The sequence below is a fragment of the Cryptotermes secundus genome, unplaced genomic scaffold, assembly GCF_002891405.2.
Source record: "Cryptotermes secundus unplaced genomic scaffold, Csec_1.0 scaffold447, whole genome shotgun sequence".
NCBI lineage: Eukaryota > Metazoa > Arthropoda > Insecta > Blattodea > Kalotermitidae > Cryptotermes > Cryptotermes secundus.
The window spans coordinates 399490-422370 of record NW_019733325.1 but is presented as its reverse complement, the minus strand read 5'-3'; the positions used below and the strand labels follow the sequence as shown (position 1 = coordinate 422370).

The 22881-nt window shown below is 40.1% G+C and overlaps 1 protein-coding gene across 3 annotated transcripts in view; it reads left to right on the top strand.

Moving 5' to 3' along the window:
* The window catches only part of LOC111867975 (cyclin-T), a 61373-nt gene extending 39212 nt beyond the window's left edge, over positions 1–22161 (top strand). For all 3 annotated transcript variants that reach the window (XM_023858240.2, XM_023858239.2, XM_023858241.2), the window contains 4 exons: positions 614–808; positions 1241–1530; positions 6581–9638; positions 20199–22161. In XM_023858240.2, coding sequence (XP_023714008.1) covers positions 614–808; positions 1241–1530; positions 6581–9638; positions 20199–20279 — 3624 coding nt within the window. In that variant the 3' untranslated portion in view covers positions 20280–22161. The remainder of the gene's footprint in view (positions 1–613; positions 809–1240; positions 1531–6580; positions 9639–20198) is intronic.
* The last annotated feature ends 720 nt before the right edge of the window (positions 22162–22881 follow it).

The following is a 22881-nucleotide window of genomic DNA, read 5'->3' as shown; positions in this document are numbered from 1 at the left end:
CCCCAAAGCATCATCATTAAAGGCTTGCCAAAGCATCCCAACAGTCTCGGCTGCAGTTTTCCCTAACAGAAAGCAAAATTTCACGCACACTCTTTGTTCCTTCTGGTCGGCCATCTCACTAATCGCCAAAGGGTTGAGACAGGAACGCACACAACAGAGCACCACAGACAAACCGCTTAACTCAGACTGACGCCAGCTCACTAACAGTCGCAGGAGACCCCCAGCTAACCACCTAGCAGCACAACTCGTAACTACAAAGCATACGCGCAACAGGTCGTTTCCGGTTATTTTTGGGTCCCCCTTCGTATATGCATTATACAAATATTAGGCAGGATATATTTAAAAGTATAATTACTTTTTTTATATATATAATGTTGTGGACCAAAAATGAATTGGATTGATAAGTTCTGGTAGGAATTATTACTATAAAATTCCTGGTAGGTAAGGTCTCTGAAGTGTTTGGATCATGCATTGAGGACTGCCCTTAATCAGAGATTAACAGAGTGAAGATCTTGTAATTACTCGTGTTTCAATGGCTGAACTTGTAACATTGTCTTGTATATATTATGTTTTTCTTCTTACAAGCATGTATTTTTTATTATGTCATGAACAGATCCCACAGTCAAATGAAGGAAAAGACTGGTTCTGGTATGTGGACAAGACAGTAAGCCTGGAACAGCTTGAGCAGCTAACTGCAGAGTTTCTTGTTATCTTTGACAAATGCCCCACCAAATTGAAGCGCAAGATCATGAGTATCAGTGCCAGTCAGAATACCACTCTCCCTCCTGCCATCTCTGGGAGTCTCTTTGTAAGTAACCTTCTGGATCATCATATGTCTTTGTTGGGAGGCCTTATGTGTAAACATGGATGTAATAATGCAGCGTACATCTGTGGGATGCTGTCACCCAGCAATAATGGATTATACATGCATTCGTTGGCTGGCCATATCATTACTTGATGTGGTTAAAATCATTGTTTCGTCCAGCAGAGACCTGGGTCTAACCCAGAGTAGTCCGTGCAGGATTTTTGGTTTACAGATTGGTACTGAGGCAGGTTTTCCCCTGGCAGTTATCATTGCAGTAATGACCATATCCATTTTTTTCTTAGGGACTGATAAAGTAGGCCCATTTGAGGCCACAGTACCAAGGAACTCAGTCTTACTCCACTGCTACAGCTACAGTCTCCAGCACATTAACTGTAGGTGCTGGAAATGTGAGTTCAGAAGTGGGCATTGTTTCAGGATATGGAGCCTCGAAAAATTCAGCCGCCAGATGGCAATCAGGATGGGCCAATATTTCATCCTGGAGCGCCTTCAGGCAGTGGCCGTCCCCTGTCACACATGCCAGCAGATACCTCATCCAAGCCTACAGCTGATGGTGAAGCTTTCAAGAAACTACACCAGATGCCATCTGTACCTGGGGGCATAGGATCATCACAGCAACCTCCCCAGGCACCGCTACGTGTTGAATACCGTGACTACAAGGAGAAGAAGGAACGGGAACGGCTGGCACAGCAAACAGGAGTGTCTAGGTGTGTTAATATATTATTTACAATTTTGTGTTGTACACAGAGGTGCTGGAATGCCAGTTGTATCACAGCAATGATGTGACAAGTGTTGGAATATGAACCCTTATTAAAATTAAATTCCGGACTAATTATCATTTGCCAGTCATAGTACAAATTTAAACCCAATTCAAGTTTCAAAAATATTTTTATAGATTAGCCTTTTAATATAATTATCATTTGCATGGATTAACGTGTTAATAAATTGTTTGATAGTTTTAAAATTCAGTGATACAGTTGTTTTCTTACTAGATTTGCTTTGATTTAAGACTTCCCCTAAATAAGACTTGTGTCCAACACAATCTGAAGATGATTTCTTGAAACAGTGTATTCGGTTGGTGTTCAAGAAGCTGCTCAAAATAACCCCCTCCCCCCAAATGAAGTTGAAGGCGAAATTGTTTATTTCATATGAAATTAAACTTAGAAACCATGCTTAGTAAGGCCTCCAAGTATTGATCATGTAAGAAGTGTTGTTATCAAATACCGTTTTGTGTATGTGTGTGTGTGTGGGGGGGGGCGATAATTCTCATGTTTCTTTGAATTTTATACTGTCACTTGAATCAGCCAGTTATGATTAATGTTTAAATTGTATATACATTCCTAATTTGTAACTGTATGTTTATATTTATATCTGATGTAGAAAAGTAAGATTAAGGGCCATGGGGATCCATTGCCCTGACCACGTGACCCCCTCTATCTGCAAAAGTTGGCACTAACTTCGCCAACAAGCGGTGGTCACTCGGGCAGTATAGTGCACTTGTGGACTATAGGCCACAGAATTTTTTTCTTTATGTTTGTATTTATAATACAGTTGACCCCTATTTAATATTTCTCTATGGGAAAACTTTATTCAGGCAGAAAGCATAAAAACAATACAGGAAGTGTAATGCTGTGATAATTATGAGGGAGCAGGAAGTTGATTAGTAAATGAGGAAGAAGAAGTAGGTCCAGGATCAGTTCACTGTGCATTATTTTGCACCGCGCCCTTCTTCTTCCTCTCCACAGATTACTATTATATTATTATCATTACGAAGAGGAAGGGCACAGCGCAATCGTTACTGGCCCTATTGTTGATTCCCACGCTCCCCTAGATGGAGATGGGGTATCCAAGCTAGGAGGAGGAAGCTACACTCAGTTCGTTGGCTTAGATAAAACCAGATACAACTTAATAACAAAATATAACAATACATAAATAACAAGAAGACACATTTGACCAAGAAACAAAGACAAGCTCATTTAGGCTAACAANCGAAACCAATATTTTCCACCACAAACCTGCTGGCTAGTAAACAACCTTCCAAGTCGACTTGGTCTAAACGACTGCACTGCACAAGTCTCCCCTTCACAAGAGGGTACCTGGGACCACGTGACTGACGTCAGGATACCGCATAGTGGGGATGGAATCCGTCACAGGAAAGATGATGACATCATCGTGAGCGAGCTAAAGCTTAGCACGGCTCAATTTACTACATCCTTCTCATATCCATATTATCACTTCTCAGAACTACAGCAGGCTTCACAAAGTGCATCCTCCTTTTGTGTTATACCCTTTCTCAGTAAAAGTATACTTACCAGTATATAGCATAGAAACATTATTATACTACTAATAAGTATAGAATGTTATGAGAACTTGATTATAGCTAACAAAATCATCAGCATCATTATTTATTTATTTATTTATTTTATTTTTTATTTTTTATTTTTTTTTTTTTTTACATTTCATGTATGGAGAAGCCGTGCAAAAAAGTGGAGTTTTTTTTTCTCATGATCATCATAGGTGGTTGAAAGCTGTCTGCAACATTTTTCCATGACGTCTTGCACTAACTATGAGCAGTTTTGCTTTCAAAGACATTTCTAGTTGGTGGGTAGAGTCACTGCTAACCTACCCTCTGTGCCTTTCCCTTGTCTATAAGAAGAATTTGCACATTCCAGAATCTGTAAGTAGCTCACCATCTTTAAGTTGTAGCCAGTTAGAGAAGCCACATCATGTAATGTCTTCTGAACTTCATTGCATGTTCTTTCGCTTGGCTGGTGAACAGGGTTGATAACTTTTCTATTTTTGTGCTTCGTGAAGTTCAGTGTTCAGCCTTAATTATGACAAAGAAAGGAGGTGCTGTAAAACTGGAAATAATACATTATTTTTAATCATAAACTGCCCCAAAGAGCAAAATGGGAAGTCAATATGGATTTGCTTCTCTGAATATGTTCGTTGTTCAGAAGATCAAAGAGAACATTTAATTAGGTGTTCTGTGTGATGGAAAACCAGTGATATGCAGAGAGTGAGGGATTCTGCCAGGAGAGATCAACTGATGTACTGGTTAATAAAAAGTGATCAAAATAAAAGATAATCAGTTTATAGCAAACTTCAATATAAAGAACTTCCAGATTTCTAAAGGGCAGCTTTACTGTTTCAATACAAGCAAAACCATTTATAAGCACAAAGTGTCAGGCAACTCGGCTGCAGTAGACAGATGTGTTGTTCAAGCTCTATGGCTGTATTTAATCCACATTTATTGATGACTGAACTTCATCCAATATTCTCGTTATTGTTAAACAGTGAAGTACTGGAATGTTCTAGAACACTCTTACCTTATGACTTCATACAAATAAGGGACATGGATCCTTCTTGACAGATAAGATGGGAAGAATACATCCTTCCAGTAATACTCAGAAGGTGCTTGATGCATCTTTTGTTCTAGATGTCCTTTATATTCTTAGGAAGTACATCGTAGACTTGCAGTGCACAGTTCCATCAGCTTTATTTCTCCTGCCATCTGTTTGGTAGACCCAAAACTTAACAGAAGATAGTCACAGAAGTGTAGAGAGAAAATATGATGCCCTTGTTCTTTTCCATTCATGATCCTGACAGAATAGACTGTAACAAAATTGCATAAGGTAGGAATTGGGCATTCTAAAGATTAATAATAACAGATGTTAGTGGAAGGCTCAAGAAAACCATAATCCCAGTTTCATTTTTATAACATTCCAAGTTGCTGTTCGCTTTGGTGTACATCACAGCAGCAGCGTGAGTATAGTATATGAGGTGAGTGCAAGTAGTGTCTGTAGAGTCATGGTAAAATGTGACGAAAAAGAATCGGAACAGAGCAGGAGACATAAATAAAAATTAAAGAAGCTGGAGCCATGAAGTGCAGAAACAATTCGAGAAACAATACAATAGTACACAAATTTTCTTTTGACCTATCTTATTAGGTGGTGATAAATTTCTTTATATTTGTTATGACAGAATACATATTTTATTGCATAATTTACAAACACTCATTTTTCAACGCCAAGTTTTGAAAGAAATGCCTTTGTATATCACACATTCTATTCTTATGAAAGGTTTTACCAATGAAAACTTTGTCACCAGAGTCTAGAAAGGATTACAGCAGAAATAAAATCTGGGCTTGTGAAGCAAGGAATATGATGTATTTGTTATAGTTCAGCAAAAATAGTTGTTTGTTTGTTACAAGTCACATGATTTGTGTGTCGACCTTGCAGATGTGGCAACCTAATGGGAGAGATGCTCTGCGCTGCCAAATAAACATGTGGAGCATGTCATGTGTACTGAGATTAAAAAACTAGTCTGTATATTCAATGATTGAATGTGTGCTTTGTTGGACTCGCCTGTTGCGTGACATCACATCCTAACAGGAGGGGTGTTTACTGAGCGTTGCATAATGATGGGAGGAGTGGGGGTATGTGACGTCACTAGTGGAAACGCAGAGTTCACGTGACTCCTACTTTCTGTTGCGCCATCCACGTTACACTTCTCCCTTCTAAAGGTTGTTTGTCCTGGTTCCTTTTCTTTCCATGCTGTGCTTGCTGCGTCTTCTTTTGGTTAGGCTACTCCTCTTGCAGTGACTATTCTCCGGCTGTTACATCCACTCCCTTCTTAAGATTGTTTGTCCCGAACAATTCCATGGTCCAGGCTGGTTGTTAGGTTTCTGAACAATATTCTTTTTTACAGGATGAGGTTGTTAGCTTCATTCCCAACCCCCAACCTGGAGGACCAGGGTATCTCTCTTAGTCTGAACTCTACCCTTTGACCTTTCTAGCATGGTTGACCCTACCGGTATATAAACTACCGCCAGCATAGCTCTCTGTGTCACAGAGTCATGCAGGCCCCACCACCATGACATGACCATGAAGACACCTCTGGGGCGAATTGCAGCATGAACTGCTGCAAAAAAGAAAGCAACTTCTTTCAGATACTTTTTGGTATTTTCATTTTGAGGGAGTGAATGTCATCAGCAGGGACCTAAGTGGGTACTTAAATTCTGATTAAGATTCAGATTAGTTGGCCTATGTTTTGTGACCTTTGACAATGTCAGAAGCTGGGTGAGAGTACCCTTCTCAATCAGTCATTACACTTGTTTTTGTTGCTTTGTGTGTGTCGGGTTCTGGAGTAAACCTGATATCAGATCTCATGATTATGTAAGATGAACAGAACATTTGCCAAATTAATGTCTGATTGTTCCTTTGTGCCTGTATGTTAAGCTGAGAGATGTTCTATTGAGTTCTGAAAACAGGAAAGCTGTACCGCAAATTGGAACAGTGTCCTGCAAATTGTGTGTATTCTCCAAAGTTATATTTAAGAGGCTTGTTCTTGTTCCACCCACTTTTGAAGCCTTACACTGTTATACTGTGAAAGTATGACAGGTAGTCAGCAAGCCATTCTTGATCAGCTTTACTGTGAAGAAAATTTAATTGGGAGTCATGCAGCCAGATCAGTTTGCCTGTACTAATACAACACCATGTCCCCAAACTTTCCTAGTGACGGCCATATTTGAAACACTTAAATGAAAATATTTCATTTTAAAATTATATGAACCAGATGGCAATATCTTCTGTGGTAGACATTTTTTAAAAATTGTACACCTGATGTTTTGCTTACAAATTTTGGAAAAAAGTGTGTGAATTATGGGATGAAATGTATTTGTATGAGTTCATAGTCATTTTCCTTTGCAACTGATGCTTCCTGTTTTCTGACCATGATTTTGCGTTGACTTTACAGGGATGGACATCATGGGGCAACTCACATCAATAAGAGTATCCCAGGAAGTGCCAACAAGCATGGGACTGTACCTTCTGGGAGTTCAGCAATGGTTGGCAAGCCTGGAATACCTCACCATGATCACAAGCATCCCCGCCCTATGGCCCCTGGGACAGTGCGAGGCCCACAGGCTCGTGATGCAGTTCGGCGGGAACAAGCATATGCCCGTGAGGCTGCTAAAAGAGACAGCAGTAACCAGCGTGGTGAACACATATTTACTCCTCCTGTACGACACCATGAGCCCAAAGAACCTTTGTTACAAACCCCAGGTGAACATGTTTCATCCCAGCACCATGGACTGCCACTGGACCCTGCCGTAGGTGTGGCCAATCATTTAGGTAGTGGTTTGAATAGTGGTGTTAATTGTAATGTTAGTTGTAGGAAGGACAGTCAGGGCCTTGAGTGGACAGGTGGTGAGAAAGTAAGTGAAGTGGACAGTAGGCATGCTGTCGACAAATCAAGTGTGCCAGTTGGCTTGAGGAATGCAGAGAACAGACATTTAGTACCTCTGCATACAGATTCTAGTTCAAAACGAAACCAGCAGCAGGGATTTGAATCCACAAGTAGGATTGGCCACCAGGGAAGTGCAACAAGCTGTAGTGACATTCGTACTGTGAAGGATGATGTGTCCTCAAAAATACCATCAGACACTAGTGATTCTCAGAAGCAGCTGTTTAATCATAACAAGCATGGTACTGGTAGTGACAGGCTTGAACATGGCCGGCATCGCAAGTCTGCTGTTAGTGAACAGTTTACCTCAAGACAACCTCTGCCATCTGCAGAAGGTGTTGTCGAACGAAAGCCGAATATTTCTGAAATAGTTGACCGGAAGCCAAACGTTTTGGATCTTGTGGATCGCAAACCAAATATCAGTGACTGTGTGGATCGCAAGCCTAATGTTCTGGATGGGTTAGATCGGAAGCAAAATATGGCTGAGCTTCACTCTTCATTTGGTGAAAGTAGGCATGAAACTTGCAACAGAAGACCTGTGATTTCAGATGTTAAACACCAGCCAGCCCAACCATGCCAGAGCATGAAATGGGAACCCAGAGCAGATATAAATACTGTGAAGAAAGAGGATGGCATGGACATTGGTATTGGGGTAGGAGGGTCATCAGCACGACCAGCACCTCCACTTCCACTCCCAACACAACAGCAGCCAACGCCACATTCGTCAACACAACCAGCACTGTTGCCAAATGCTGCAGCATTGCCATCCCATCACCATCCTCATGAGAGGCAGAAATCTCGTCCCAAATCTCCTTCTCAAGTCCATGATAAACCTCCAGCTCTGCATCAGCAACATGCTCGGTCTGCTGTTCCTGCTCGAGCAAAATCTCCAGTTTCTGCTGCCATTCCTGTTCCCTCCAGTGTTTGCAAAAGGTCGGAATCCCCACATCATGGAAGAACCAAGTCTTCTGCAGTCTCTCTCACAAATATGTCAACGCCTTCTCGAAATGGCACAGCAGTTCCTGAAATAAAACCCGTAGTGGAAGCACGAAGCAGACGGCCTGAAGCCCATGCAGCGAAGTCAGTGTTGGCAGTGGACCAACAGTTAGTTACAGTCAGGTCCGAGACAGAGATGTTGTCACAGACTCCTTCAAATGTTTCCAATGGAAGTCAGAAGAGTGGAACTGTTGCATCCCTTCCCAATGTACCTGAAAAAACTGGAACTGCTGTCCTGCGAGAATCCCCATATCCTCGATCCAGCAAGTCCAGGCAACGTACTCCCCCAACATCTGGTAATAAGAAGACTCCTGCTTCACTACCTGAAATACAAACAACATCTGTATCTTCTTTCGGCTCACCACCACCTCCAACTCCCACCACACCTGGTAATGCAAGCAAGACTCAGGGATCCCTTAGGGCTACTAGGCGGCACCGAACAAGCAGTTCAAGCTCTGAACCTGAGCTTGTTCCTGTGGTAAAAAAATTAGATGAGATAGCAGGCTATGAGAACATCATTCGTGACTCAAAAATGGGCATAAAATTACCCAATAGAGTCCCAGATATTATTCCACCAATACGAGATCGCAACAAGAAAGATGAGACAAATGTTGCTACTTCTGCCACTGGAAATAATCACAGCAGCAGTAGTGTAATGTCATCAGTTGCCAAAGAATTGAAAACCCCAGATCTTATCCGACCATTTGCCACTAAAGTGTCAGATTCAGTGTCACAGACAGCCAAATCAGCAAGTATTCCAGATGATCTCGGTGCAGTGGCATTTCCAGATTCAGACTCAACAAATGGCACATTTGTCCGAACCCAAATCCCAGCCCCTCCCATAGTTCCTGAAGAAGCACTTGGCAGTGCTGACATCCAGAGTGTGGGAATTATCGACATCTCCACAATGGAGGAACAGATCCAGCCACTGGAGAATGTAGTATCCTCTGCTTGCAGCTCCATTTTAATGTCAGAGCATCACCATAAAAGCGAAAAGAAGAAGAAAAAGAAGGAACATAAAGAACACAAACATAAAGAGAGAGACAAGAATCGAGAAGAAAGGAGACACAGGCACAAACACAAGGACAAAGATAAAGATCGTCACAAGGGAGAGAAAGCTGAAAGCTCAGCCCCCATCAAAATTACTATACCTAAAGATAAAATCAACTTGAGCTCAACGTTAGAGCCTGTGGCAGGAACAGGGCTGAAGATTAAAATTCAGAAAGATAGACTGAAAGGAGGTAGTGACTCCACAGGCAGCAGTCCACAATCTGTTCCAAGTGGAGGACTGAAAATCAAGATCAGTAAAGAGGTGATTGGGAACTTCAATAATAGCCATACAGGCCCACCTGGTTGTAGTAATGAGGCTCCATCATCCTCCAGGAAACGTGATCGGAGCATACCTCAGTCATCTGAGTCAGTACCACCTCCAGGGCCTCCTGCTAAGATAATGCGGCCCAACACTTCATCAGGGGAGGAGCGACGGGGTGGCAACAGCTTCAGTAATTATGGCAGGCACAATGGTGTGGAGCACCATCGCAGAGGCATGCACTACTCTACACCTGGTGGCAAGGTACGTGGTGGCAATGAAGTTCCCAGAGGAAATTGCTATATGGCCCCAAATCTTTCCATGCAGCAGCTCCATCTCTACCAACCATACCCTCCCTACTACCAAGCCTTCCCTCCACCCCCTCAAGTTGTTCCACAGCCGTATGTGTATGGCTATTATCCACCTCCAGCTACATACATGTACCATCCTCCCTTACCTGCTGGTCCTGCACCTGATGTAACACAAATTCATGAACCTCCTCCTCTCCCTGAAGGGCCCCCTCCTGATAATCCTCCACCTCCTCCACCAGAGTAGTCTGCAAGGGGTGCATTGGTCCCTTCCATATATAACCAGTTGATGATATACAGGCTGGTAGCCATTAATATCTTGTTAATCTTTCTTCTCTGGTGTATTACGGGGACTGAAATAGTCATCGTGATGGTTCAGCACTTTGAAAACAGAAAATATACAAAGCATTTATTTTTCCTATATTCAAATTTTGGATGTAAATAATATATTGCATAATTGACCTATCTGTAAATAGGATTTCCAGAATTTATTTTTTTGTTATGTATTTGGTTAAAAGTGAGGAATGTTGTTATTAGTAATAATTTTTTATACATGTGTGGAGGGCACAGTCTGTTTTAGTTTAGAACTGGGGAAGTTTTATTTGAAGGTTATGATGCACCAAATTGAGAAGGAGAGAGAAGTTTCCTTGTCATCTGTGCCATAGAACTGCATGCATGCTTTGCATGGTCTATGTTTGTGTAAGAGTGTCTTACATTGTGGCACCTGCATAAATTTTGCGTGTAAATGAGGAGGGACTGCTGCATGGGAAGTCTCCAGTATGCCAGATTGCAAATAGTTTGTTGAGTGATGTCACAACATTGAGATCATATATTTATTTTTAAGAAAATCCTTTGATTTTCGTGATTTGAGAACTTTGAGTACAGAGTATTACAGAGGCTCTTCGGAAAGTAACTTCTGGTGAGCTGTTAACAAGACAAGCAGTGAGAAAGAAATGTATTATACAAAAAATACATACACACTTAAACTCCTTCCCAACCTTTTCACTGCTGGAATTGAGGCACTTGTCATATTGGGGAATGAGTTTTTGTATGCCTGTGTCAAAGAAGCCTGCCTCCTGTCAGCTCAGCCATATTTTGTATTGCGAAACACTGAAGAAACTATGTAGGTACATTTAGAACAAAAAGTGTGGAATGCTGACATCCAGTGCATATCTGCACACAGCTGCTTGCACTCAAACACTGCTGGAGCATTTCAACTGGGAGTTGTTTGACCACCCTTCTTACAGCCCTTCTCTTGCACTGAGCAGCTGCCACCTGTTTACTTTCCTGAAAACTGGTTGGGATCACAGCGCTTCAGCAGTACTGAGGAGTTGATGGGAGGTGTCAAAATGTGGCTTGAGCTCACAAATGGCATGACTTCTTCAGCATAGCGCTACAAAAACTTATTCCCCGATATGACAAGTGCTGCAGTTTCACCAGTGACTATGTTGAGAAGTAGCTTAACTAGGTACGTATTTTTTTGTATATAATATTTTTTTCTCGTTCCTTGTTTCGTTAAGGGTTCACTGGAGGTTACTTTTCGAATAGCCATCATATCTGAATTCAGTTCCAACTTCCATTTCTGGGTGCAGTTTTGAAATAATACATATTCCTGTAATGTTTATAGAAGGAACATGATTTGTCTCCATCAGGATATGCTGTGACATGTCTTTAACATGCATACATGTTGCTACTTGTTTAATGGTATTTCTTTGTTCCCCACACTGCTTTCCACTATCTATGTGAAATTCACAAATCTTGCATCTGTTTATCCTTTTAAGGCTTCCCATGGAGATCTGAAGAGTGGAACTGTTGCATCCACCCCAAATTATCCTGACAGAACATGCACTTGTACATGTCTGGAATCTCCTGACCCCCATTCCAGCAAGTCCATGCAGTGTACTCCTTCAGGAAATAGGAAGGTTCCTGCTCCAGTACCTCTTTCTCCATTGTATTACTAACACCACCTGCAACTCCTACCACATCCAGTAAGCCAGGAAAGTCAGAGATACTATGAAATAGTGAGAAATAAATTCAGTGCATGAGAACACCTTTCACAACTCAAAAATGGGCATGAAATTTCCTGTTAGATTCCCATATGTCATTCCACAAGCACACTGTAAGAAGAAAAATGAAATAATTTTTGTTGCCTCTGATATTGGCACGAGTCACAACAGCAATATGAGTATGATTTCATCATTTGCCGAACAATTGAAAACCCCAGATTGTTTCTAACCTTCTGCCATTAAAATGTCAGTTGCACTGTCAAAGACCACCAAATCATCAAGTTTTCCAGATGATTTTGGTGCAATGACATTGCCAAATTCAGACTCAACAAATGGCACATTCATCTGAATCCAGATCCCAGCCCCTCCCATGGCTCCTGAAGAAGCTCTTGGCAGTGCTGACATTGAGAGTGTGGGAATTATTGACATCTCCACAATGGAGGAACAGATCCAGCAACTGGAGAATGTAGTATCCTCTGCGTGCAGCTCCATTTTAATGTCAGAGCATCACCATAAGAGTGAAAAGAAGAAGAAGGAACATAAAGAACAAAAAACAGAGAGACAGGATTGAAAAACAGAGGAAACAGAGACACAACACAAGAAAAAGGATAAAGAATATCAGGAGGAATAGAAAGCTGAAAGCTCAGTCCCCATCAAGACCTGGAGCTTAGCATTAAACTGGTGGGAAGAACAGGGCCGAAAATGAAGATTTGAAAGAGACTCAGGAGGTAGTGATTCCATAAGCAGCAGTCCATAATCAACCCACATAAGGAGACAGATAAAGGCTGTCACTGGAGAGAGAAAGCTGAGAGTGTGGCCCCCCTCAAGATTAACATAAGAAAAGGTAAAGCTGTCCCTGTAACAGGGTTGTGAGACATCGAGGCTCCCACATTATACTGAAAAATAAAATCAGCTGGAGCTCAACATTAGAGCTGATGGCAAGAACAGGACTGAAAATGAAGATATGGAAAGACAAGAGTCAAAGGGGGTGCCATCTCCACAGCCAGCAAACCACATTCAGTCCCAAGCAGAGAACTCAGAATCATGACCAGTAAAGAAGTGACTGGCAGTTTCAATAACATCATCTCAGGCCCACCTGGTTGTAGTAGTGACACTCCCTCATCCACCAGACAGTGGGATGTCAGCGGTCTTCAGTCATCTGAATTGGTGCTGACTCCAGGACCTCCTGATAAGACAGCAGGGCTAAACACTTCGTCAGGGGAGGAGCTTTGCAATAATCGCACTAATCAGTCATGTGGGGCACAGTCACAGGTGCTTGCTGTACTCTACATGTGGCAGCAAGGTATGTGATGGCAGGAGAAGGCTCCTGGGAGATTATTAATGACCCAAACTCTTCCATTTCCACCAGCCCATACCCTCCCTCTACCAAGCCCTTCTCCCACTGCCTCCACAAATTTTTCCATAGCCATACATGTAGGGCTACTAACTGCTTCCAACAGCTGTGCCATAGGTCAAGCGGTTAGTCACTGGCTTCCCACTGTGGCGGCCCGGGTTTGATCCCGGGTATGGTCAAGTGGGATTTGTGGTGGACAACGTGGTGCTGGGGCGAGTTTTCTCCGAGTACTTCGGTTTCCCCTGCCAATCTTCGTTCCACCAAATTCTCCATCATCATAATCACCTGGGGCAGGCTATAACAGGCCAATCAGTGGTCCCCTGCCAAGTGGACCCAGTTGGACTGCACCCCCCACTAAGCCAATTAAAAAAAATAACTTCTTCCAACCACCTCCCTTACCAACCATTCATGCACCTGATGTACCACACCCTCATGAACCTCCTCCCCTCCCTGAAGGGCCCCCTTCTGATAATTCTGTTCCACCAGAGTAGTCTGGGAGGGGTGCAGTGGGCCCTTGCTTATATAACCTCTTGATGATATTGCAGGCTGGTAGCCATTTATCTCTTGTGAATCTTTCTTCTCCAGTGTATTAGAAGAACTGAAATAACCCTATCATGATTGTTCAGCACTTTGAAATCAGGAAATATGCATTTATTTTCCTTTACTCAAATTTTGGATGTAAATATGAGTGATATAAAAAAAATAACCTGATTGTAAATAGGATTTGTAGAATTTATATTTTTATTGTGTGTTTCTTGGTTGAAAGAGAAGAATGTTGTTGCTAGTAATAATTTTTATACTTATGTGGAGGGTACAGCCTGTTTTAGTTCAGAACTAGGGCAGTTTAATTTTGAGGTCATGGATGTTCCAGGTTGAGAAAGAAAGAAAGAAAGAGAGAGAGAAGTTTCCTTGTTATCTATGCCATAGAACTGCATGATCTGCTTTGCATGACCTGTGTATATGTATGAGTGTCTGACACTGAAGCACACAACTGTGTGGGGAGTGCTGCATGGGAGAGAGAAGCTCCAGGATGCCAGACTGCAGTTAGTTTGTTGAGTAATGTCACAGCACTGAGAGCAAATATTTTTTCCTGATCACAAAAATTTGAATTCAGTTCCAACTTCCATTTCTGCATACAATTAGGAAATAATACATATTCCTGTAACATTACAGAAGGGGCATGTAATGTCAATATCAGGAGGTGCTGTGACATATGTTCAACATGTATACATATCACTGTTTGTTTAACAGACTCACATTGTTTTCCATACTGCTTTCCTTTGTTTCAAAGTTCATTTATCTTCAGCCATCTATTCACAGTAGTGTGTTACTACCTACAGTAGGATATGAACAGAAGCTAATCCTGTGATGGCTCTATTGCGCACAAACAGTTTCTTTATTCAGTCAGAAAGTTTATAGCATGCAACATATGGAGAATATCACTGAGAACAACACAGTGGATTCAGTGTCAGAAGTGGAATTGCTGTTGGTTTTTGGATGTGTTTACTTTGTGTCACTCTGTGTTGATTCATGTTTTTCTCCAAGTGAGTCCTCAGATTTCTTTCCATTTCCTAAACAAGACATGGGGGCAGTCGATCCATTTTATAATGTAAAATTATTTGCCACAATCCCTGTTATCTGAGGATACTAAAGTATATCTGTAGTCCAATACAGAATGAGCATGAAGTGCATATAGATAGTCAGTGTGTCAGCGGCCTCTGTAGTCTAGGGGTAACGTTCCCACCTCGTGACTCAAGGTACGTGGGTTCAAACCCGGCGGAGGTCGTGGAATTTTTAAGGGCGGAAAAATTCAGGGAAGAAGTCCTCCGGGAGGGCTTTAAGCCGTAGGTCCCGTGTCATAGCTTTACAGCACGTAAAAGAACCTCATGTCCCAAAGGGACCACTGAGCCAAATTCAGGACATTTCCTGCCCAACAGTAGTCTCTAACGCCTCTGGTAGATGGGGGAAGCATCGAGATACCGCTGAGCCAGTAGAGGCTGAACTCGCTGGCTGAGTCAGGACTGATGGCACGCACCAGTACCGGTAGGGAATAGAGACTGGTAGAATATCACAGGGGGACGCACAATGGACCAACAGTTGGTCTGAGTGCATGGGGAAACCCACTCTCTAAATACAATACAGTACAATAGTCAGTGTGTCATTCTGTCATCTTAAACTGTTCTACCATGTTTTGCTTCTTCAGTGATGCATCAGTTATGAAATTCCATCCACGGATAAGGAACGATTTTTAAGTGAAATATACTAACTACTCGTATTATACAAATTTTAGTCATATTATTGCCTGTTCTATATTAGTTTTGTGAGATTTTGTTTCTTAATATAAATAACAATTAAATTATGGTCACATATTACACTCTTGTAAATTGAAGTTTCCTGTGTGCTCATGTGCTATGACATGAAGCATATGGAGGCAAGGAGGTAAAGCTTCACACGTTCTTAAAGCATATGGAGATGTGGAGATAAAGCTTCACACATTCTTAACCTCAGTACTAGGCTGAAGTGGGTTTATAAATTTAAGTTTAGTATGGGAATATAAGAATACAATTGACATTATAGTAATACAGTATTTCTCATACAGAAAGAGAATCAGTCTTCAGGAGTACATAAATGGAGTTAAAATCAGAACTCTTAAAAAACAAAATGATTGAAAAAGTTTATAATATAAATGAGATACTTTAACGGAGTACTGTGCTTATCTGCTTAAGTACTTCTTGGCTTTACATTCCTCCAAGACCTGGGCATCCCTTACAACAGATGACATTCTTCTTCATTATATTCCTCCAGCTCTTCACTTTCAGCTTGCATAACTCATTATCTGCATCTTCTGGCCATCATACGTTGGACCCCCCTACTTTCTGGCTTCCCTTCGAAAATTTTCTGCGCCATGTTTGCCTGTTCCATTATAGTCACATTCCTCAGCCACTTCAATCTTTTCATATTAGTATTTGCTACCAGATTAGAGGTTCCTTTGATTCTTCTTTAGTTCTGATTCTCCAAACCCCATTCTTGGGTACTGGACCATTGTTTACATCATAACTGCTTTTAACAATATACTGTATATTTTAATTTTTGCTGTTCGTCTCACATCTCTAGTCTTCAGACTATATTAGAAACCATAACATTTGTTTTCTTACAGCAATTCACATCTTGATCTCTTCACCAGTTTCATTTTCTCCTGTTACCAAACCAACTGAACATATTTACATTCTTAACCTTTTCAAAAAACTTCCATTCAGTACACAAATCCTGTTTAAGGTTGGATAAATTCCTCTTAAACATTATATTGTAACGTGTTTTGCTACTGAAGACGCCGTTCGGATCGTTAATTGGTTTATTTAACAACCTATAAGTTTTGGCTACAATTAATTATAACAATATTATGGGTTTACACGCTTTACAAACCGTACTTCACGCTGTCCTCAGTAGTCTACACGTATTCACAATACGGGAGCTATACAGGTCTCTCTGTATTACACACTCCCAATTACACAATTACACATGTGTCCGGTTCTTCTTTCCGCGACTGCTGCTAGATTCCAACTTGCTTCGTAGGCTGCTGCCTTGAGAACTCACTTCGGCGGCCACTACACATTAACTGTCTTCGGCGGCTGCTACACATTAACTAACTTTGTAGGCAGTGTAGTTCTCTTATAAACTCTCAGCTGGACAACGGGAAACACCTCGCTTCCTTGTTGCCTAGTCGCTGTGTAAGTCGATAGCCTAGCAACGCTGTTGGGAGTTGTTTATGGCTACGTAGCAACTGCAGCGTCCCGTGTTATGTAATGGGTACTGCTGTTTGCTCACTTTGCCTAGCAACCGCTGCTTGGACTCGGCTCACTTCGACTCCGCTCGGCACGTCACCGCTGGCAGGGGGGGAGGGTGTCCTCCATAGCGCAGCACGTCACAATATAATGTATTTATTTTTATTGTAATTCACATGCTGATCCAGCCTGTAAAGTGTCACTCTTCGTTTATGTTTTCATCAAGCATTCAGGTATCACTACATCATTTGTATATGCTGAATATTGTCTTTTTTTATTAAAAGTACTTCCGTCTGGCTTAATTTAAATATTTCTTATTGCATTCTCTAGTGCAATATTAAATAGAGTTTTGGACCAAGCATCTCCTTGTTTTAAGCCCCCTTTAGGACCATTTGTATCTCATTAACCAGTTTCTTAGGGATCCCAGTTTAATATAAATATTTTTGTGTCTAATTTGTCGTAAGCTTACATAAAGTAAATGAACAGTAAATGCATATCAGTGTCAAATTCATGTGTCTTCTCTGCTGTCTCAGAACATCTCCTTGTATGGAATGAACAGTTTCTGCAAAACAGTCAGAATTTTACATTTAGTAATGATATTGTTCTCAATTTAGTTTATCGCATTTCTTGTGAATTGGACATATTATTGCAGTATGCAGTTGCTTGGCCTGATCTCACATATCCCTATCACTACGGTTAATATCGATATTTCCCTACGCAATCTCAGGTCTTCTTACTTCATTAATTCACCACAAATATTATTTTCTCCTGGTACTTTATAGATTTTTAGATTCTTTGTATCCTCAAAAACTTCATTCTTTGTTAAGTACATGTTTCATGTCCTTGTGTGCTTTTGTTTGAGTATTATCATCCAATTCAGCAAATGTTGCCATCATCTCTCAATAGCCACCTTATCTTTTCCAGTAATATTACCATCTTATTCTTGCATATGGAAGTACTTGGTTAAAAACCACCCTTTACACATTTAATTATCTTGCAAATCTTTTAACACATCTTTCTTCCATTGGGCTGTTGCTGTTGATTGTAAAATTTCCATTTCATAAACCATTTTACCCCTTACTCTGAATCCTCTTTGCTTCTCTCTGCCTGCATTTGCAATCTCATTCCTCCCTGCATCATTTTAATTCTAGCTCTGTTTCTTTCATCAGCGCACTGTTATTTTATACTTGTCATCAAACCATTCGTATCTCCTCTGTCTTAGATCATGATCTGTTGATTGCTTCCTTTGCACCTGACTGCTGTATGGTGTAGCTGCTGACAGAATTGTAAGATAACTGCAATAACTGAGCTAAATCCATTACTTCTTTATGTACTACTGCATGTCTTCAGTATAATTCTTCTGTTGCTCTTCATCCAGCAGCAAAAATTTGAAAATTTCTGGCCATATGTCTCCATAAACCTTTTATGCTTACTTTCTTGACATATTTTTCTTTTTTCATCCCAAAATTCTTGTATAGTTTGATACATTATATCAACCCATACTAAAAATTGCCTGTAACATAGTGTGAAGCTCTACAGTCTCTCATATGTATAATATTTGATAAATATCTTTCATTTGTCAACACAGTCAGTTTATTTTTTGGTAGAACCATTGAAAGCAACATATTTCCTTTTGTATCATGTGCAGAAAATATGTCCTTTTCACATTCACTATTGCTGATAGCAAAATGAATAGCCCATTGTGTTGTTGGATGTCTGATGTGAGCTCCATCATCAGATACTTTGTAAAATACCTCCTGTTCACCAGTCTGTACATTTAATTCTCCAGTTAAGATTTTTGTGTCATGTGTAGGTGCATTAAGTAGGCTATGAAGTTTACTGTAGGAATTTTTACTTCTTGCTTTTATTTCTCACATGAATATTAGCGTAGTGTTGGGAAACTTTGCCCCCTGTCTTAAAACACAAAGCCTTGCATTCATTGGCTAAAACCCAGTCACCTTATGCTTATATTTCTTATTAATCAAGACATACGTTGAACATATTGCATGTACTTCGCCTGTAAAACATAATGAAAGTCCTTGTATCCATATTTTCCTCTCCTGTTGATCTAACTGTCTGAATTACTGGAGTAGAAATGTTGCATTTCTCGAATTCCGATTTTGAGCTTTTGCCCAGAATAAACTGAGCATATTCTAAGCAGCAAGATACACCTCACTGATCTAAACAGCTGTTTCATTAACTGCTTCCCTAGACTGTTTTTCAGCAGGTGTCTTAACATATTGTTTTCCAAAATGAGTTTGTTGGTCTCACGCCCAGTTCTGTATCTGAAGGACCAGGGCCACCTTTTCTTTATGCTTTGACCTGTGTCCACATTAAGTAGTAGCCCACGGGGGTGACACTGGCAGTATACAAACATAAAATGGTAACAAAATCAACTCAGAAACTGAAATTTAATCAGTTTAACTGTGGAGGAATATCGAGTGAAAATTGGAGAATAGTTTTGAACTTGTTTAATGGAGAGTAAGTGTATTAATTTTCTCAAAAATTGGCTTCTTTCCATCAAAGCACTGGATTTTGTGTATTGTCAGTATAAAATGTTTTTGGTTGGTTTTAATGCCACATGTGCCTTGCCTGTTTACCGTTTTTGTCCATAATTAAGTCCTCGCACCATTCAGTTTAAGGGCCCAAGCATACAGGCATTGCTGACACCAGGATCAGCTTAATGAGGGGCATATGCAATGATTTCGTTGCTCAGATTTTCTGTTGTGTCAGCCATTGTTTGAGCACTGTGGTGGCAAGCTGTTTTTATATTGAAGGAAAATCATATTTGAAAGCAATCCTTGATGTTTGATATCATTGGCAGGCTTCAAATGGGCACTCAGTAAGTTGCAGTTTTATTAATGGCAGGCATTAAGTTTTGTACTATCTATCGTGCAGTTAGTTTCTTGATGTCCATCTTGCATACAACCCACTTTATGTCGGATAGTGTGTCAAGTAGAACTTCTGTCACACATAGCAGCCTCAGCAGCGTAATGGAGTCACCACTTGGTTAACTTGATCAGGTCTCAAAGTGTCATCTACATTTTATATGACATTGCTGCCATACAGAGAGCATACAGGGGTGAATATGTATAAAATCACACTTCGACATGAATGAAGTTTTCAGATTTTGAACTTTATGTGAAGGACATCTCTGTACATGATTTAGTGGAAGAGCTTGCTGAACAGATTGGAGTCTAGTTGTAGAACATAGAATGATATTACAGGCATTGCAGGAAATGTATCTCAATCATTAACCATGTCCTCTGGGTTATACAAATTTTGAAAACCTTCCTGATAGAGTGTTTTGTTAAGTGAAGCAAAATCAATTTGTATGACTCTTTTTGGACGTGTTTGGTTTCTGGTGCTTGCAGGTGGTGCAGAAATTGGCCGACACTCATAATGCCTATCAGAGCAAAGGGAAATCTTCTACCAGTTCAGGAAGCCAACCTTAAATAAATAGCATTCAGTTGTGTGGGGTCCACAGAAACAAAATGCAACTGACCAGATATCCCCATCCAAACCTTATTTTTTTGTATGGTGATGGTATTCACCCACCCTTTCTTTGTTACCAAAATTGTAATTTGTATCATAATAAAACATTGACTGTGAACAGTGGTGTGTGGTGTTTTGGTATGGTTCTGGTGGTGCAGTTGTGGTTGGTGTGATTTCTGTTTTTACACCCCAGCTTCTTCCTCCAACCTTCACACCTGGGAGCTTATTTCTACTCTGGTGGCTGTCAAGGAAACACAATCATTGTCACAGTTATGTGTGAAAATGTGTAGGAAGGTAAATTGACAATTTTTTAAGGGAGACCGAATGTTGCAAGTAGAAATGAACAAAGAGTGCCCAGTGTAAAAATGACTAATTGTGCTGTGCAGTAACACGTAATTAGATAGGAATTTATTTTCAAATAGACATCCTCTTATTTTCCCCATGACTACAACATTGATTGCATGCTTCGTTGTGGTTGAAGCTAATACCCAGTTTATAAATAGGCTCCCCCCTGTTAACTGGCGGCAGATCGCTTGATATGAGGATGTGAGCATTCCGATCTTTTGTGCGTGTATTTTTATTTACCTCAACAGAGTGCCACCTTTGCAGCTGGCTAAGGAGTAGTGTGTACCCACCAGTGAATGAAATTACAGCAGAGGAAGAAACTAAGTAACAACAGCAACAATAATTTATGTGGGAGTTGTATTAAGAAACTAGTCCTTCAGCATTGTAATCACTTATGCCTATTTTCATATTAAATTTAGTTCCTGTAATTTAATATTTTTTATGAAAAGAAGTAGTAAGTAATATTTGTAAGTAAATTAAATTGTAATTTGTAAGTAAATAACATTTATTTTCTTTTGTAAGGAATCACACATTCAAAATTTTCTAGTTCTGGGCCCATTTGCGTGTTGAGTAAAGCATATTTCTATTAACTTCAACAGTTGTGATTATAGTTAATGATTTCAGCTTTAAATTTTTTGCTGTAAGTTAATGCTTCTGTTAATCACTTGAATGTCTATTACAACACTTTGAAATCTGGGTGAACACTTGGAAAATGTGAATGTGTGGTTTTATGCACAGAATGTAATGGAGGTGAAGTCTGTGATGGCTCAATCGCGATTTTTTAACTACACTATTTCCTGCCACCAGCGGAATGTGTACTCCAGTGAGAATTTGGTTCTTGTCCTAACAGTATACCACGGCGATATATATTGATGCAATAATGTGTGTACTGGAGTAAGCTTCCTCATAATATGTAGTGAAATGACTGATACCGTTAAGCAGGAAATTTGCTTTGTTCATATTTTTTGAGGTAATCAAACCCTGTGTTATGTCAGCTAGTGGGGTGTCTTCTTTAAACTGTTGGGATTAATCCTTGCCGTTGTTTGAGGTTCAGCGTATTTTTGTCATCGTGGGTGGGACATTATTGTTTAAACATTTATTTACCTTTATAACTATGCAATGACTGACCAAATATAAGAAAATGACATGACACATATTTTGCCTTGAGTACATATTCAATTTTAAAGATAAAAAACTGGAATAGAAAGTAATTACGTTCGTTAAATTTTTTCACCCTGCATTTTTACAACATAATGCATAATGCATTTTTTTTTTTATGATTGTGTCCTGAGGCTCAATGGAACGTGTATATACATATATATAATCTATACATATATGCATATATATATATATATGAGTTACAAGATGTAAACGATGCCTTTGTAAATGTTACACATTATAAATCTCATTCTCAAACTAGTTTCATTTGTAGGGCAGATTTGGTTTCATCTTGCCCTAACCATTACAGTGATGATAATAAAACAATGAAACAGTTTATAATGATTTTATAATTATTACTTGTAGCCAGCCTAAGTATGTCATTGTGTTCTAGGACCTTCCCAGTAACAAGCTAATATTACCAAAAGTGAATATGTGAAGAAATTGTGAACAAGTGAGGTCTTCTTTCTTTCCATCTTCTCATAAAGGGGGATTATAGAAATGAGGAATGTTGGTCACAATAATGGTAATACGTCACAACAGTTTTCATAAAGCAGTATAACCAAGATTTTACACTGTGCACCAATTTTGACAAGAATAAAGTACATTGTGAAACTTGAAACTCATTCGTGTGGAGAGTTCACGTGTCAAACTGGCAGGCCATGGGCTGTATGTGTATAAAATAAATGAAAACCACACCTCTCCAGCTACTGTTTGGCCTGGGGCACACTTAAAATTTGAGGAAGCTTGTAGTAAAGGTATTTCTGAGCAGTTGATTTCCATGCTAGTCAAAGTGTAGTAGTCATCCATACAAGTAGGTTATGCAGTACTTTTATCCAAAATTAAAGACAATATCACTTGTCTTATATGCTAACACTCACTGTTTGCTGAGTACAGCAGCAGCACTACTGTGAAACACAAGAAAACTATTAGATGCTTGTAGGGAAGTGGCGAAGGATAGAGAAAGCAGCTGTCAACTAAACTCTACATTAAAGAATAACAAAATATTTTCTGTCCAGGTAATAAAACAAGGGAAGCAGCTATGAAGGCATATATGAG